This window comes from Hippocampus comes, unplaced genomic scaffold (genome assembly GCF_001891065.2).
Source record: "Hippocampus comes isolate QL1 unplaced genomic scaffold, H_comes_QL1_v1.1 scaffold85, whole genome shotgun sequence".
In the NCBI taxonomy this organism is placed as follows: domain Eukaryota; kingdom Metazoa; phylum Chordata; class Actinopteri; order Syngnathiformes; family Syngnathidae; genus Hippocampus; species Hippocampus comes.
In genome coordinates this window covers 4124121-4142217 of record NW_017805540.1, presented here as the reverse complement: position 1 = coordinate 4142217, position 18097 = coordinate 4124121, and the positions used below count along the sequence as shown (strand labels likewise).

The 18097-nt window shown below is 43.4% G+C and overlaps 1 protein-coding gene across 10 annotated transcripts in view; it reads right to left on the bottom strand.

Annotated features, from left to right (window-relative positions):
• adgrl2b.1 (adhesion G protein-coupled receptor L2b, tandem duplicate 1) overlaps positions 1 to 18097 on the bottom strand; it is a 158904-nt gene that overhangs the window by 36990 nt on the left and 103817 nt on the right. For 7 of the 10 annotated variants that reach the window (XM_019879094.1, XM_019879095.1, XM_019879096.1 and 4 more), the window contains 5 exons: positions 15520 to 15822; positions 12957 to 13057; positions 10014 to 10199; positions 6725 to 6763; positions 2039 to 2222 (listed from right to left, as the gene is read on the bottom strand). In XM_019879094.1, coding sequence (XP_019734653.1) covers positions 2039 to 2222; positions 6725 to 6763; positions 10014 to 10199; positions 12957 to 13057; positions 15520 to 15822 — 813 coding nt within the window. The remainder of the gene's footprint in view (positions 1 to 2038; positions 2223 to 6724; positions 6764 to 10013; positions 10200 to 12956; positions 13058 to 15519; positions 15823 to 18097) is intronic. The other 3 variants (XM_019879091.1, XM_019879093.1, XM_019879097.1) reach the window with 1 other exon arrangement.

Below are 18097 nucleotides of genomic sequence, written 5' to 3'. Positions count from 1 at the left end.
CCCCCCCCCCCCCCCCCCCGTGGCTTTTGGATAACGCTGAGCAAATCTCTGAAAATCCTCCGAATTCGAGCGCGCTGCCCCTCCTTCCCCATCGCCGCTCTTGCGCCAGCTGCCGGGTGGCGCTACCTTTGATGTGCGAAATTACCGACGGGGTCAGGAGGACACTCGCACCAGAAAATGGCCCGGCTTTCCGTCGATGATGGCCCCTGACAGACAAAGATGAGGGATTGGCCTACCTGGCCTTCGCTGTCTGTCCTGATTTTATTTCTTTTTTTGATTTTATTTTTTTTGAACTTCAAACTCTGCACTTCGACCCAGTCTCCAGTGTTACTGACGCTTGCCCGGAGGTGTTGTTTGGGACACCTGCTAATTGGATACGAGCAGCCGTACTCGCTTCTTTTCACCCTGTGAAAGGACGTCGGATACGATTTGCTCTCTTCAGCTCACAGGCTGGCACTTGGGAAAAGTAACGTGACTCGATTGCTGCATCATCTACTTAAGTAAATATCTTGACAATACTGCCAACAACAGTACAGCGGACGAGTTGTTTCATCAAACGTGAAACGCTGAAGTGATAATGCCACCGATTTGTTTGCATTATTGTTCAAATTTGACCTATGACTTACTGACTTATGTTGACCACTCACTTGCTTGTTGCAATGTCAGTTTTTTGTAATGCAGATTCATTTATTGCTTGTGTTTGTTAAAAAAAAAAGGCCTTGAAAAAAAATGTTGCAAATGTTAAAATAAATAATTGCATATTAAATTGCAGTCACAATATCATTGGGGGAAAATGGCAATTAATTTTTTTTTTTTAAATTATTCAGCCCTTGTGTGAATTGTTGATTGTCGCGCTGGGCCATTCATCAAAATGTAATCATGATTTCAACTTCAGCTTTTCTCGATCTTAACGACATTATAATCAAAGAAAAACGAAGAATGTGCTAAAGTCGAGGAGTTTCGGTGCAGTCAACCCCGCATACTTGTGCTTCGACACCCGCGGATTCACATTTTTTTCTCCCCATTTTATTCCCGGGATCTCACCCAGGTTCCCCACCATGTTTCGTGGAAAACATATACTGAATGTTTTGCATAAGCACGTTTTCGCTGTTCACCGGCCGACCCAGCCCCTAAGTTCTGAAGTCAATGAGTAACATTTTTTGAACTGTCGACCGGGGCAGGGTGTATCCCGCCTCTCCGCCAAAGTCAGCTGGGATAGGCTGCAGCACACCTGCGACCTAAATAAGGACAAGCGCTGCGTGGAAGGATGGCTGCTGGCGATATATGCCAAAGAAGAGGACACAGTGAACTGAGAGTGAATGGGACGTTTTGGGACTGCACATTTTCAATGTGGTGTCCAAACGGAAGGGTGCAAACACGGGTGCTCGGGCTTCCTCTTAAAATTCTCAACGGCGAAAAAACAAGCCGGTTGGTACCAGACAACAATAGCGGAGGACAACAAGGCTCTCCTGTATTTTTATCTTGGGGGGGGACACCGAGAGTAATTCAAAAAGCACATTTTCTATTATACGTCCCCCTTTCAAGCTTGAGAAAAATGGACCTGGGACTCTGAAATTCAGTTTTTGTCTATTGAGGTTCTTCATTACTTCAGAGAACCCTAAGAACTGCCCACAGCTCATTAAAAAGAGTATTAATGAGAGCTCGGGTTGGGACAAGGCCAGCGATCGTCTCAGGTCACCGGCAGTTATAGGAGCAGGCGAGGGAAGCGAGGGCTGTGCGAGTGGAACAATGTCCTTCAAATAGCGTCTTTGTTTCGAGTCCTGAGAGTCAGTTCCCAATTCATCCAGATGCACGGCGCTCAGTGAGGTGACTTTCCTGATTGAAAAGCCATCAGGTCTATCACCTTGGAACAAAAACAAAAAAAAAATCGAAATGCACCCGTCGGGTTTTATGCTTGCCTTCAAGCGGCGGAGACATTTCCTTTCATTTAAACATGGCGCCGGGCCAGCCGACAAGAGAAGCAATAGGCAGAGCGTTGTCAGTGACGGGCGCGCTCGGTGATTGGTGCGCCACTTACCGATGTTCTCGGCGGGCACTTTGACGATGGAAGGCTCGATGAGGTTCTCAGCGAAGACGAAGGCCCCTTCCTCCAGAGTGTCCAGCATCATAGTGGCGACGTGCGTCTGCTCGGTGGAATTCATATCTCGCCACGATTTCAGAGCCTCGGGCTTCAGGAGATTGTTCACAGTGTCCACGATAGCCTGTCACCATGGAGACGCGGGAAATGTCAGCCACGGACATTTAATAACAAAACTGGGGGAGGGGGAGATGGAGGGACGGAGTGGGTCAACGATAAAAAGGGCATGCATGGCCGACAGTGACAACAGCTGATACATCGACAAAATTATGACCCGAGTTGTGATGAGGTTCAGGGGAGGGGAACTCAACCGATCAACATCCTGCTGAAGGAGAACAACCAAAAAAAAAAAGCGTCTTTTTCTCTCTCTCTTTTACTTTAGTGAATAATAATAATGACAAAATGCTGGAGGGAGAACGCAAACCCCCTGAATGTTTTTCTAAACTAGTCCAAACGATCCCTGTGAACAATATTCTTGTGCCCGTCATGACCTTGAAAGCTCTTCCCCTCCCCCAAGGAAGGACGGGCATTATCATCAAATCCGTGTCCAAAGTGGCAGTCTGAGGCAAAACGGTGGAAAGGAATCGCCTTGTTTTCAATGTCAATCCTTTCATTTCCTGCTTTGTGATAAGCTGCAAGGAAGCGAAACATTCCACGCATGTATCATATGTTGATAAAACATTGCTGACCCTGGCAGCTCTAGTTCAGGACTCCTTCTCTGTTTCCCAATCTCTCTTGTTTTCATATTGTTTATTTCTATTGTACAAGATAGTGGTTAGCATGAATAACGGGCGATAAAATCACTTACAGAGTTTATATGACGTATATATGATAACAGAGCCCATTGTTGACTTTTTATTTTTTTTAAACTGTGGATTATTTCTAGTTGTTGTGTTCATTTCTATTGCGCACTGTGGCAGTTTATCAGGAACAACTGGTGAGAAGAGCGATTCTGTAATTTATAAGAGACTCACCGGAGCAAACCTTGAACGTTTTTTAAAATTGTGGATTATTGCTGCGCATTCTGTTGATTTCTGTTGTGCAAGGTAGCAGGTCGCCGGTGATAATTTGTCAGAGGAGTGATCATACGTTCGTAAAACATTTTATGTGTGCTGAGGGTGCTGCAGACTATTGTTTGACGCTGCGGATTATTTGAGGTCCTTTCTGTTCGGCAAGGTGCCGGTTAACATGAATAACTGGCAAGACGAGAGATGTTGTTTATACACACACACTGCAATGGGGCACTGTGCGCACTTTTTTTTGTGGATTATTTATACAAGCTGTTTATTAACTATCAAGAGAAGCAATCAAAATGAAGATATGACATGCACAGTGCGTTGCAGGTGGACTATTTTTTTTTTAATTGACTGTGTGGATTATTTCTAGCCATTCAGTTTATTGGGCAAAATGTGAGTCATCATAAATAGTTATCAAAATGAGTGACCGGATCATTTATAGCAGTGGTCCTCAACCGGTACCTGGCCACTCAGAAAGAATAAATAACTTACATTACTTCCGTTTTATTTATTTCAGAATCTGAATGATGTTTTATTTTGAAAAATTACCGGATTCTCTGTGACATCCGTTTACAGTATGCTTCTCGGTCACGTGATAAGTTACTGCTAAAATGAAACCCAGGAGCTAACAAAATGAGTAAAAAAGAAACATCTTTGGAAAGTTTCTTCGGGAAGGGGAAAAGGCCTTGGCAGGAGACAGAAGAGGAGCCTACGACTTACAAGAAAAAGAAGGCTACATTTAATAGACAGTATCAGGAGGCCTACTTAAAATACAGATTTATCTCAATGGGAGATTCCCACGCACCAAGCCCAGTCTGCATAATATGCAGTGATGGTGAGTCGTATTTTTCATGCACTTTTTTTTATTTGCGGTGTATCTTATTTTTAAGCCATGTTTAAACATTACCATAGCGACCAGAGAGTACCAGAGAGTGTTGTGGCCAGATAGGATGTTCCTTGTGTCATGATTCGTGTTTATTATTATTCATTCATTTTTCGATCCGCTTTATCCACACAAGGGTCACGGGGGGTGCTGGTGCCTATCCCAGCTGTCTTCAGGCAGTAGGTGGGGTCACCCTGAACCGGTTGCCAGCAAATCGCCGTGCACGCAGAGACGAACAACCATCCGCACTCACATTCAAACCTAGGGACATTTTTTTTTTTGAGTTCAATCAGCCTGCCATGCATGTTTTTGGAATGTGGGAGGAAACCGGAGTACCCGGAAAAAACCCACACAGGCCCGAGGAGAACATGCAAACTCCACACAGGGAGGCCAGAGCTGGAATTGAAGCGGGTACCTCTGCACTGTGAGAACGACGCACTAACCACTGGACCACCGGGCTGCCCTGTTTATTATTATGTTTAGAAAATTAGAATAATAAGTTTTCATGCAAGTCATATCATATTATTTTGTTGTATTTATCCGTCACACCTTAAAGGCCGGTCCCTGAAAAAAAATAAATTGGGGCATAAAAGGTTGGGGACTGCTGGTTTATAGGGCACATATTGCGACCTAGCATGCCTTGGACTTCTTTGTGGATTATGTCTTGTCATTATGCATTTCTATTGTGCAAGGTGGCTAACTAGCAAAGGAGCCATCATATTAATTAAGAGTCAAGCATAAAACATAGTTTTTAGTCCTCCTTTACGGCCACTTTCAGCAAATTCCAACGTGGAGGGCAGGAGTGCCTATTTAACCCCAGGTGCTATTAGTGCCAGCGTGCGCCTTACAATAATGCTAATTAACCACAACCAGCCACTGCTCGTAATGCCAATTAGTCACTGCTGTGATTATCCAAAACACTTAAATGACCACAGACAGTCGCATCCGTCTGGTGGCATCCGTTTTGCCGGAATAAGGAGGAGGCAGCTTTTGCAAAAGTCTTCGCTAATGATGAATACTAAACTTACTCCGGATATCCAGGCTTGGGAGCTAACTGTGTGTACTTGCGTGCATGTGTCTCGGGGAGTCGGGGTCGATTACAGGGTAAGAGACAACCAGATGGATTTACAGTGTGCCCCTTGTAGTCATGCCCCTTCCCCCCCTTCACCCCACCAACCCTACCCTCAAGAGAAAACTGAAGATTTTCAAACTGCTTTTTCAAAGGAACACATCATAGACGAATCAAAAATTCCTTTCCAATAACTGGTATTTTTGTTTCCGAGCAATACAAGAGTTGACAGTGACTCTCACATTTGCGTCAAAAAACTCAACAAGTTTGATGTACCGCCAAAAGCATATTGCTAGCTCCAACGTCTGCTAGCCAGAGGCTGAGCTACACTGTCTTGTTTACGGAGGATATTGTTTTATATCTCAGCTGGATGGCTGTAATGCGCTTTATTTTGGAGTTAGCAGGCCCGCCCTCAAGCCTCTCTCCAGTTTATACAAAATGCGACGGAAGCTCGGAGGGAGCACATACTGTAACTTCATTTCTTGGCCTCCCTTCACTGGCTCCCTGCACATTTTAGAGTTCATCTGAAGATTCTTTTAGTTGTCTTTCAGTCTTGAAACATTCTCACCTTAATTTTACCTCTCTGAGGTCCTCTACCTCTACGTTAACTGCCCGTCGCCTCGGGCCAGTGGCCCAGACGTAGCGAGGACTAATCGGAGTCAGAGAGGGAATTGAGAGCTGGTTTGGAATGACATTACCGTACTTTGAAGGTTAGGCAAGCCCCCTCGAATTTGAAACTCATCTCTAAACACTTTTTGAATTCTTTGGCTTTTCGACTCAGCAATGTTTTAATGTTTTATGGTGTTTAATGTTTTAATTAATTTATCGTGTTAACTGGCTATGCGTTTCTATGTCTGATTTTTACTTAACGTCCAGCATTTTGTACCCATGTGTGCCGTAAATGAAGTTGACTTGAGTCGAGTAGGGATCTGTGGATCAAGGGCAAGGCATGTGTGAAAATTTTGAATACATGTAAAATAACACCCCCAGTAGATGCGCAGCTTTGTTCAGCCCCGTGAACGTCCCCAAGGAAGAACAAAAACTCAGGTGGATGAATTTGAATTGTTTTTGTTTTTAAAAAAGGGAAACATGTTCATGGACTCAGAAATGAATCACAGAGATAAAACGCCATTGCAACAAGAGGACAATTTTTCATTTGATTTGACGCGATGGGGAGGCGGGGTGGGGGCATGGGAGATGAGATGAATTGTATAATGTAAGCAAGTGAAAAGTGAAGCACAATGCCACTTTGATCACACTTCTGGCTGACAGGGAGGTGCAATTATGACCGTGGGAAGGCAATTATTCACACGACGTATAGCAAGTCGAGAAGAAGACGCTGTGAGAAAGTATTAGCATGTGTGTGTGTGGGTGTGTGTGTGTGTGGGTGGGTGTGTGTGTCTGTGTGTGCACGTGCATGAGAGGAGAAATGAGAGAAAGATGTTATGATAGCACAGAGGAGGACAAAGATGGAACACTATTGACATTCGCAGATGGAAAGAGTTCACGGGGGGGCAGCCAAGCACACAGAGGGTAAAATCATCAAGGACATTACACAGTAGACACGTTGGATGCATGCTGATAAGCGTAAGTGTAAGGGATCATGGTGTTAAAAAAAAAGACAATAAAAACATCATGTAAGGACTCTCTGGTTGTACCTTCATGTATGCCCTGCATGTCTTCTCACGCTTTTGAAGCTTGCCCCCCCCCACCACACACACACACACACACACACACACACACACACACACACACACACACACACGCACACGCACACGCAAACAAAAGAAAGACAGTAGTGAGAAACAGGAAGTGCCAATTGAGGCCACTTACCATAAATTACAAGTGCTAATGAGAAGAGTGGAGGAAAAAGAAAGCCTTTTTGAAGGATCATTTCAAAACGATGTGACGCCTCTTTACACCAGGATGTGAGAAAAGGGGGAGGGGTGGGGGGGGCGCTGAGGTTTGGATGCAGGACGCTTCTCGTTTGGGAGGCTTTAGCATACGCTAGCCAGAGGATGACAAACAATGTGCCATGTGATCGTTTGTGCCTTCTTCCTACGGAGAGAATAATACACTACAAACTCCTTTGTGGCTCTCTTGGAGCTTGAATGACTCCCCCGCTTTTACCCAACGGAGTTAAAATCACATCCAGCTGGACGCAGAAACATGGTAAGATTAGAACAAAAATGTTCTTTTTGAGATGAAAGTTGAAAAGTACACGGTTACACTATTAGTTCTGCAATATCAGCAAACTGAGAAATTATTAAGAGGAACAAAATGCAGGAATTATGTATTGTGTCCCCGGTGTCAGTGCCCATGAATATGCAGATGAATTGTGGGTTTTAAAGGGCAGAAATGTGGTGCTTAAGTAGGATATAGACAAAATATCATGGTTATAAGTATCTGACAAGAACATTCAGATTCAAGGGTATCTTACGTAAGCAAGTCACTCAATAAACCTCAATCAAAGTAATACACAAGGTCAAATGAAAATGCAACAAAAATTTGACTATTAAAAAAAAAAAGGATGATGGAGGACTATGACAAGACATTTGACTGCGTACCTCCAATTGTTGACGGCACAGTGCATGAGTTACCTGCAAGGTTTTTATAAACGACTTCCCCTTTTATAAATGTCAAGCGATGAATGATGTCTTTTTAAGAGACAACATTTCAGTGAGATACAGGTATGGGTTGCTCATTAACAACTCTCTTGTAAATGTGCATTCAAAATATAGATCATTTTTTAAATAGCAGTTGGTTTTGTGGAGGACTCAATGGTAAAACTGACAAAGAAACAAATAGTAGCAAAGGTTAGCTAATTTACTATGCCGGATTGAGAGTATGCTAATATATTTTAGTTATTATTTGAAAAACAGAAACCTTGCTGGAATCTTTACATTATTCATTGGATTATTCTTCATAATTTATCAGCGGCAACGGACAGCCAACTTTCATTCATTATATTGAAATAAAGCATTTTCTTGCTGTTGTTCGGCTGGAAGAAATTACATGTAATGCCTTGGAGTGCGGGCTTTTGGGGGCCATTTTGGGTGCAACTAAATATGGTTCTAATGCCTTAAAAGCAGATGTTTAGCAACTATCTTAGCAATAAAATGAGAGCGGTTATAGACGCCGCATTCCCAAAGGTGCTACCAAAAAAGAAGTCCGATGTAATAATGTAATTTGATCCATTCAGAAGTTTTTGATCGTTTTCAACAAATACCACCTCCCGATGCTGCAAATGCAACAATTGATTATTTACCCTTCTTTAAAATCAATTAAATATATTGAAACAGTGCTGTGCATAATGATTTGGAACAGTGCACTTTAACAAAAAAAAAAAAGTTGTTGACATGTAACAGTTGATGCCGAGTGCCCTTTGCAGAGACCAGAGAAAAACATCATTTGCATCACAATTTGGAACACAGAGCTTGATATAGTATTTTAACCTTTCATGCACCAATTATGATAACTTGGAATCTGATAACATGATAAGCTGTCCACTGTCGTGACCGCTGTCCCCAAAAGGGGTTAATAATAACCACATTTCCATTTACCAAATATGGTTGCTTGCACTACGAAGTGCCTACGCATCTCACCAATCGAGGACGCCCACTCGCTGTAATCCGGCAAACAAACGGGCGTCGCTGGGTGCAAAACATTTTGTTGACAGATTGAGTGCCGTCTGAATAGCAATGCGCTTCTTCACAAGCGTCAATCATCTCGCCATGTGGCGGAGGTGGAGGAGTTTCGCGGGCGCTTGATGGAGCGCGCCGCTCCTCGCTCATCGGCAGCTCGGCATCACTCTTTAAGTGGATTTTTTTCTTTTTTTTAGAAATAGAGGTGTTGTTGAATTCCCCTGTGGATTGAGCATTCCCACTGCAGCAGAGCAACAGGATTCTATTTTGGGTCAATTTCAAGAAATCAAAAAAAGGATCCTTGGACTATACGATCCAAGTTATTACTATTATTAAGTAAGGCTGGGAGAAATCACACGGTTTCAATGGCGTAGCTGTCCATTTTAAGTCACTTTCGTGGAACTAAATGTGGTTTCCTTGCTCTATGTTGAAATGCGGCTTCACTGAATTTTAGTGTGATGTCTGTTTCGGGTCTGGCCTAACACTGAGCCCATTGGCGTCCATATTGGGTCTTTTCGATGTCACCAAATAGGTTTCCTTGCAGTACAAAGGGCTGGGAGAAAACACATGGTGTTTGGTGTCCATTTTGGGTCAAATTTAGGCAACCAAATATGGTTCCACGCACTATAAAAGACATCACACAGTTCTTGTGTCTCCTAGAAAGACTTTTGAGTGTCCATTTGGGTTCAATCTTAAGCAACCAAATATGATTCCCTGTCACATAAAGGCCCAAAGAAAATGTTCCAATTCCTGAATGAGATGTTCGGCATCCATTTTGAGTCCATTATCTAATATGGTCCCTTGTATTATAAAAGGCTGGGAGAATTCAGAGTTGGAACGGCTCATTGTGTTTCATGCAACCAAATATGCGTTTGCATTTTGCATCAGTTTTAAGCAACCAAACAAAGCCATGTATACGATGTAATCAATCACATGGTTTTAATGGGGAGCCCTTTGGCGTCCCCTTTGCCTAAAGTTCGTCCACGAGATATGGTCCCTTGTGGTACAAAGGACAGCAAGGAATCACACCGCCTGGGTAACTTTTAACAACCAAGCACGGTTCTAATGCCTTGTAAAGACATATTTGCCATGAATTTGGGTCAGCAGAGGTCTCAGCATCCCTTGATATGCCTCCCACAGCCTACGCTTTTATTCTTCAAGTGTGTGCTTGTATGTATGTAAAACAAGGGCACACGCGCCGCCTTGTATTCGGATTTATCGCCCGGCGTCCTGCCGTTTAGCCCTGCTGGGCTAAGATGAGATGGTCACAATGGGCCATAAAGAGGATAACGCGTCACAGTACCTTGTTGAAGCTGCGTCCTGCAGAGTCCTTCTCGCTGGGCCTGAGCTCCTGCAGTTGAGCGTCCAGGATGTCCACCAGCTGCTCCATGAGGCGAACAGAAGAACTGACATCGCCGGCGAACACGGGGCCCCGCGTGTTGAATGCCAGCTCGTTGGCCAGGTTGGCTGCGTTCTCGCCGCTTCGGATCTGGACGTGCCAGCGCACAGGATGGCAGAGGATCGGCGGCGGGGGCCAGAATTTAATGCTATTAGTGGGGGGGCGCTCGCCTGAGTTGCCACATTGTGTTTGTGCTGCATGCTTGTGTACCAACACAAATGAAGGTCTCCACCATCTGCAGTTTGCCAATTTACTCGTTCTCAAAAAGTACAGTGGATATGAAAAAAAATAAGAAAAATAAAACACTGCATTTTCCATATTGCAATTATAATGGCCACCAATTAGTGGTGTCTTTTATTACCCCCCCACCTCCCAAAATATATATTGAATAAACAGCAGGGATATACATATGTTTTTAAATATGTATTTTTTTTTCAATATTGAAAAAAACAGCAGAGCATAGATGAATCCTACCCCGTTGTTCACGACCAACAATTCCAATCGGGCCTGTCACAGTGCTGTGAAATCCTTCCTGATTTCTGTGTTCTTTGCATATTTATCACATACAAAGGTTTCAGTTCATCAAGCCGATTTTTATATCACACAGAGGCAACCCAAGGAAATACAAAATGCAGTTTCTAAATACCAATTACATTTATTAAGGCACAAAAAGAATCCAAAACTACCTGTCCCTAGGTGAAAAAGTAATTGTTTTTAAACCACTAAGTCACGATGAGTAACCACAAATTTGGGAAAGGTGACTTAAATTTCACAGGCAATACCCTCGCACCACATTTGTTGAATCAAGAAATCACAAAAATAGAATGTGTCAGACAAATTGAAGTAGGCATCAAGATCGCAAGAAAAAAAAATTGCATTATGACACTTTCTGAAGAAATTCAAGAAGAAATTAGAAAAAAATATTGAAATCGAGCAGAACATCCGACAATGAGTTTGCGCCCTCAAACGCAAGCGCTCTTGGATCATGCTGCAGGACAACGATCCAAAACACAACAAAAAGTCCACCTCTGAATGGCTAAAAAAAACAAAATTAAGGTTTTGGAATGGCCAAGTTAAAGTTCGGATTTGAATCCAATTGAAATGCGATGGTGTGACCTTAAACGGGCAGTTCATGCTACAAACTCCTCCAATATGGCGTAGTTGAAGGTATTCTGTGAAGAAGAGTGGGCCAAACTTCCTCCGCAGTGACGTGAAGGAATTATCACCAATTTACACTAACGCTTGATCTCAGTTCTTGCTGCCAAGGGTGGCACAACCTGTTCTGTTCAGGCAGCAATTACTTTTTCGTAGAGGATCAGTAAGGTTTGGATTTTTTGTGCCTTAATAAATTAAATTGGCATTTAGAAACTGCATTTAGTCATTCCGTGGGTTGTCCTTGTGATATTAAAATTGGTTTAATGAACTTTGTGTGTGACAAATATGCATAGAACAGAGAATTCAAGAAGGGGGCAAATACTATTTCACGGCACTGTATATTATCTGGTTTATCACAACAAGGTCAAATGTTTTACCATTTGTTTTAACACATTCAATACCAGTCAATTCTGAACCAAGTCTGAAAAGATGCTTAAAAACGTCTTTGGGAGTGAATGAGTTAATAAACCAGGGCTGACGGTTACTTCTTTGAACGTATCAATTTATTTCAACAAAGTCATATCGACAGGCCGCGGTTTATTCAACAAAGTAACAAAAAATGTCCCTGGTTTGTTAAAGCAAGGTAACAATACTGTAGTCAGGTGTGGCCTATTACAACAGTGGAATAAACCAAATTTCCAGGCAATTAAAAGTGTGTGTTGTTGCTCCAAGTGAGCTTTGAAGTTGTCATCAGTTCGTGATTTATTTGCTTCTGCTAAACTCTCAGCAACATAAAAAGAAGCTGGAGTCAGAAATGCTTTTAGGATACGAATTGATTTTTTATGACGCGCTACACCCCCCAGCCCCTCCCCACCTTCCAACTTTCCTTAAATCCGACATAGTCTGGGATGGGTGCGTGCTTCCCATTTGATGCGTTTGCCGAAATGATTCCTGACAGCACCCAGGAACTCTGTATGAACTCGCTACATTTGGGAGGCGTTTTTCCCATCGTGGCTTCCATTAAAAGCGTGGCGCTTTGTGCATTGTTTTGTCGAAAATCAAAGCGGAACAAATCACTGAAGAAATAACCTGTCAGGCTTTGATTGTCCCCGCCAAACAACTGTCGCTTTGACTCCAGACAGCCGCGCTCGTTTGTAGCTAGCGAGATCGCTAAATTATTGTCCTCAGATGTTTGCAAGTACGGTGGCCTCAAAGGGTCAAATTTGCTATTTTGAGTGTTGGATCCCAAGTATCAAAGTCACCTAATAGAAATAGGAGTCTCTTTTAAACTTTAACACCGATAGAAAGAGGAACACGAGGTGGCGCAGACACGGGATCACTTACAATGAAAAACACGGCATCCCGATTACATTGTATTTGTTTTGTTTTGGCTCACTTTAGCGAAGCACAAACAAGTGTCGTGGCCTTAGTGGGTCGAAAAGAAAAGTTGTCTTTTGGTTCAGCATTCAGTTTAAGAAAGTAGAACCGGTTGTTGTTACTTTGTCGTAATAAAACTGGGCAGATTTAAGTTTGTTTAGCAGGGTGATTATTGCTACTAGTTGTAATAAATGACAGCAAGTTGGTGTTGCTTTGTTTTAATCAACCACAGTTGACGGAAGTAAAAAAAAAAAAAAATTGGGTTTTCATGATACTTTGCTCCCTGTTTGTTTGATTTTTTCGTGATGAAACATGTTATTTATTTTTCAGTTGTCTTGAGCGACTGGAATTATTATTTTTTTTTTTTTCTCTTACCTTTTGTGCCACTTGAGTCACCCAGTGGGAAGTGCAGTTGCTGAGGTCCGGGCCCTTGGAGCACCAGCTCCCTGCCACCATGCACAGGAAGGAGGCGACGCCTGCGGGGAGCACAGAGCAAACAGACGTTGGGAGGGAGACCCAAAAAGCGGCGCTCTGATATTTCTCGCTTAGCTTTCGCTCACACGTAAACACAATCTCGCACACACAGACACACACAAACACACGTACATACTTCGCTGCAGGAAACTAAGTGTTCATTTCCAAACATTGTTAAAGCCTAGGCAGCTTTGTAAGGTAAGAGGAAAAAATAATCATAGAGGGGGGATTCTTGAACACAGTCAGCTTTAAGTGAAGCAGGGGGAGAAAACCCCAGCAGTTTCCTATGAAGTCACGTTTTGGAATAAAAACACAAGATTACGGCTAATGAATGCCTATTCTCTGACAACAATGACAACATGTGTCGTCCTTTTCCCATTTTAACCTTCCTCAGTCAAAACAAGACTCAATCCGGCTTTGATCTGGCTCTTTTTAATTTGACAGTGCTGTCAGTGTGTGCGTGTGACGGGGTGCTAAGGTAACTCTGTGCGCGGCAAACGATTGTCAGCCCAGCCGCATAATGGCCATCAGCGCGCCAACGCTGCCGGGCTTTGATGTCGGACACTTTTAGTAACTGGAACTAATTCTAATAATGACCGTGCGGATACACTCGTGCAATTATGACTCCAAGATAGCAGAATTAATGGTGCTTATCACAATTCGGCTGGTTTACTGTCCACGCGCTGTTGCTTTTGCCGATTTACATTTTTTCCCATAGGAAATACTGGATTGTCACGGGGTAAAGCTGTCAGCATCGTAAAACCATTATGAACTCTGCAGGCATTTTTTGTTTTAAATATTCGTAACTGTAATACGGTACTTTGGGGTGGGCGGGGATGGGGCATTTAAAAATTTGCTTCGGAGCAAATGCTCGTTTGCGGGGGGGAGTAGCCTCGCTACGCATGAGAAGAGTTGATTACATACGGCTAGAATGTGTGCTTTCGTGCTCTGTTATACTTCCGTCATCTTTCCTTTTGTAGGAGACTGGACTGCCTCGGAGTTGTTTGTGTAGTTTGTTCCTCTGTTGTGTGTTCACAATCCCACCCATAGAATTTATTTTGTGATTTCCTCTCTTGATATTCTGTTTGGCGCATTACATGTTTGCTTTTCTGAGTGTCATTGAAGTCATCGTTGATTTACGTTTTCGGGGCGGTCATTGAACGCCTCTCGAGCAGAAGGCACGGAGACTGAGAAGGAGAAGGACGTGCCTGTACAGTAGTTGCTTGAGTTGTGTATGTTTTAAAAAGAACCAACACGACAGCTCTTTGTTTTCGTTTTGCACCGCTGCAGAAACTACAGTGTGAACGCAAGTGGGGCTGCACCGGGGTTAACACGCTTGTCTTTAGTCAACGGCTTTGTACGTGTGAACGCTCCACATAATTTGCTCCGGTGTAAGATATATCGCAACAAAATACATCGGTGCAGCACCGAAGCAAATGTGTGCCGTGTGAACACCCTTAAAGTGTAAGAGGAAGCAAAGCACGGTAACTGCTTTTTTATCATAAAACAGTAAAACATTTTTATTTTTGTTCTACTAAACCAGGTGTGATCTGTGTTATTTTGTTTTCGTAAACCAGGGCCAAATTGTTGGGTTGTTTGAATAAACCACAGCCAATTATTTTTTATTTGATTTTAACAAACCATAGCAAACTGGTGTGATTTGTTTTAACAAAATAGGGATGATTGGAGCTGCGTTTTAATAAACCAGTGTCAAGTTTCAATGACCCAAGTCCATGTGTCATTGCTTTATTTGGGCTAAGTCCAAAATGCGGACCCCCATTAACGTAAATATCCATCCATTTTCTGAACCGGTTGCCAGTCAATTGCAGGGCACACAGAGATGAACAACCATCCGCGCTCACACTCAAACCTAGGAACAATTTAGAGTGTTCAATCGGCCCGCCATGCATGTTTTTGGAATGTGGGAGCAAACTGGAGTACCCGGAGAAAACCCACGCAGGCACGGGGAGAACATGCAAACTCCACACAGGAAGGCCAGAGCCGAGATTGAACCTACGACCTCTGCACTGTTAGGTCAATGCGCTAACCACTCGTCCACCAGGCCACTGAACGTAAACATTTTTATAAATTAACTAAAATGGACAAGTGTGTTTTTCACAGAACGGCAACGATATATATTGCGCCTAACAACAGTATACAGCAAGATGGTTGTCAGTGCTCGTAGATGAAAAAGTTGTGCCTGCATGTTTTTCATTGATCCTTCTTTTGGAATACATGTCAGACAAAATTGCCCCAAACAGCCAAAAATAAAATTGAGTTTTTTTGTGACTTGAAAATGTTGGTGTAATTTCAAATTGTAACATAATGCCTCAAGTGTGCCAATAAGGCAAGTCACTAAAATAGAATTGTACTATAAGCGACAAGGGACAGGAGCTCCCTTGGAGACTCATCAAACCTTAGAAGTCTGCAGTTAGTTCAACAATCACACATGCGGCGGACTCACCTCTGGTGCCTTTAGGACAGGGCCTCTCCACGGTGGATCCCGTGTGGGTCCGGGGCCAGTCGATGGCCCGCCGCCGGATCGCCTCGCAGAAGCGTCTGGGCGTGGGCGGCAGCTCGGGCGAGGTGGGCTCCGCCGTCGCCGAGCCTCGGGTGTCCTCAAACGGATCCCTTCCGTCCCTTGGGTCCGCGCCTCCACCCGCTGTGGGGTCACCATGGCTCCTTGCGGTGGGTGCGGCTGTGGCCGCTATAATGCTGGTGGTTCTTGGCGCTGGTGAAGAGATGGGCAATTCGCCAACTGGTGCCACTAAAAAAAAGTGTGAAACATGCCGAAGATGTTAGTGATGGGAAAGTAGAGAGCGGTAGTTTATTTACTCAACGGCAGATGGGGAGACATCTACTGAAAGGAAGGCCTTTATTTGGACACAGTTCTGGATTTTTTTTTTTGTTTGTTTGTTTTTTTGTCTAACTAAACGAGGAGCTGTTGTTGTGACTTTGTTGGGGTAAACCGGGACAAACTGTTGTTGCTTTGTTGTGATAAAACAAGGCCTACGGTAAGCAGGTGAGCCAGGGCGACTGTTTTATAAATCAGGTCCGACTTGTTGCTTTGCTTTAATAAAGCTGGACAGATTGTTGTTTGTTGCAACAAACCAAGGCCTGCATATTAATAAACCACCGCCATACCTTCTTTAAATAAACCAGAGCCGACTGGTGTTACTTTATTTTAATAAGCCAGGGCAAAGAGTTGTTACTTTGTCTTAAGAAACCGGGACTGACTGTTGTGGTTTCCCTCCTGGGGGTTAACGTCAGGGGATGTCGATATTATTTGTCAACTGTGGCCATGTGAAGCCCTTTGAGACGTTGAAGGGTTACAAAAAGCAATTTCACTTGACTTGTTTATGTTGTAATAAACAAGAGCTGACGACAGTTACTTTTTTGATGTGATTATGTTGTACTAAATCAAAGCTGAATATTGTCATTCTGTTTTAATAAACGAAAGCAGATTGTTGGCCCTTTATTGTACAACACTAGGGCCAACTGCTGTGACTGTGTTTTAATAAACCAGAGGGGATCGTTGTTACTTTTTTGGAAAATCAAATAATTTTCCAATCTCATTTACAACACAACGATTCATTTAGGAGCGGGTTTACATGCCTCAGTTGCTGCTGTAGTTTTGGCTGGCAACAGAGTTAAAATGGGAGCCGCGGTTAACTCTTGAGTTCCCATTTTTGAGAGGTTGGAAAGTTGATTCGAAGTCATGAAGTCAGAAATAAAGTCATTTTGACGCTTTTCCAATTGGATTCACTACCTTGAATTGATTAAATGTCAGCAGTGGAGGCAAAGTGTGCGTACTTTTGGCTTTGTTTGATACTGCTGCCGTTCGGTCGGTGATTGCTCTGCTCCAAGATAAACGAACCCTCCCCCCACATACAAACATCAAACATCAGCAACAACATGATTACGCAGTATTGAGTCTGCAGAGTCAATCTATGTTTTACTAGTGCACAACATGCATGCTAAGGCCCTCGCCATTTGCCGTATGGCACAGGTGTTTCGAGATCACATGTTATCTCCTGCCGAGAGCCTGGAGATCAACAGGAAATGAGAGCAGAAATCAGGTGGGGGGCGGGGGGGAGGGTGGAAAGTAGTCAGATTGGCGAGTACGGTGACGAGAGGCATGTGGATGGTCACTTGTCTCTTTTCTATCCACAACAAGCCGATTGTGGGGGCTGATAAAAGCAGCATTCAACAATGAGGTCTGGCGACTGTGCTGTCTTCGGGTTCCCAGGGCGATTGTGTGAAAATGCAATATCATGCTATCTGACACTCCATTATCACACACATATCTCCATTTCCTTGGGGACGAGGCTCACCGTCGCATTCGCACTAATCAGCCGGACTGGGGAATATTTGCTTTTTCATTCAAAGTGAAATATATGAGTTTATTACGCAAAGCCGGTGTGTGGCGGCGGCGGCAGCGGTCACGAGGCCACAGCTGTTCGCTGTGAGGAAAATAAATATAAAAGCCCCGGACCACCCCGTGGAGAGGTGCAATTGTGACATTTCTCCGCAGCGACCTTTCTTCTAATTACCTTACGCTCATTCAGTCATTGTGTGCGTGTCAGTCACACTCTTGCAGGTCCGGCTAGGCTGAATGAAAGCCTGTGTGCAGAGAGGATGAGGGTTCGCGTGGTAAAAATCTTCAATTAGAACTGATGAGGATGTAAAAGAAAGGCTCGGGTGAAACGAGGTGAGCTGAGTACTACTAAATAACATGTTGAAAATAGGCAAATTTGTGAAGGATTTAACTGTGCATGAGATAGTGTGGGTCAACACTCCAGAAAGGCACAAAGACAACCACGTTTTATTCCAGTGGGCATCCTCAACTTTTTTTTTTTTTTATAATGTCTTACATAAACCCGAAAATCATCAGGTTCCAAGAATAAGGCCAATTAGGCCAACGCATACTAAAAGGCCTTTGGAATGACATGTCAACTATGACCGAAAAATGTCATAACACCATCTGAATTCAAGAAAGAGGTAGCATTTCTGGCCCATGTTGAGATCTGGAATGTTACAAG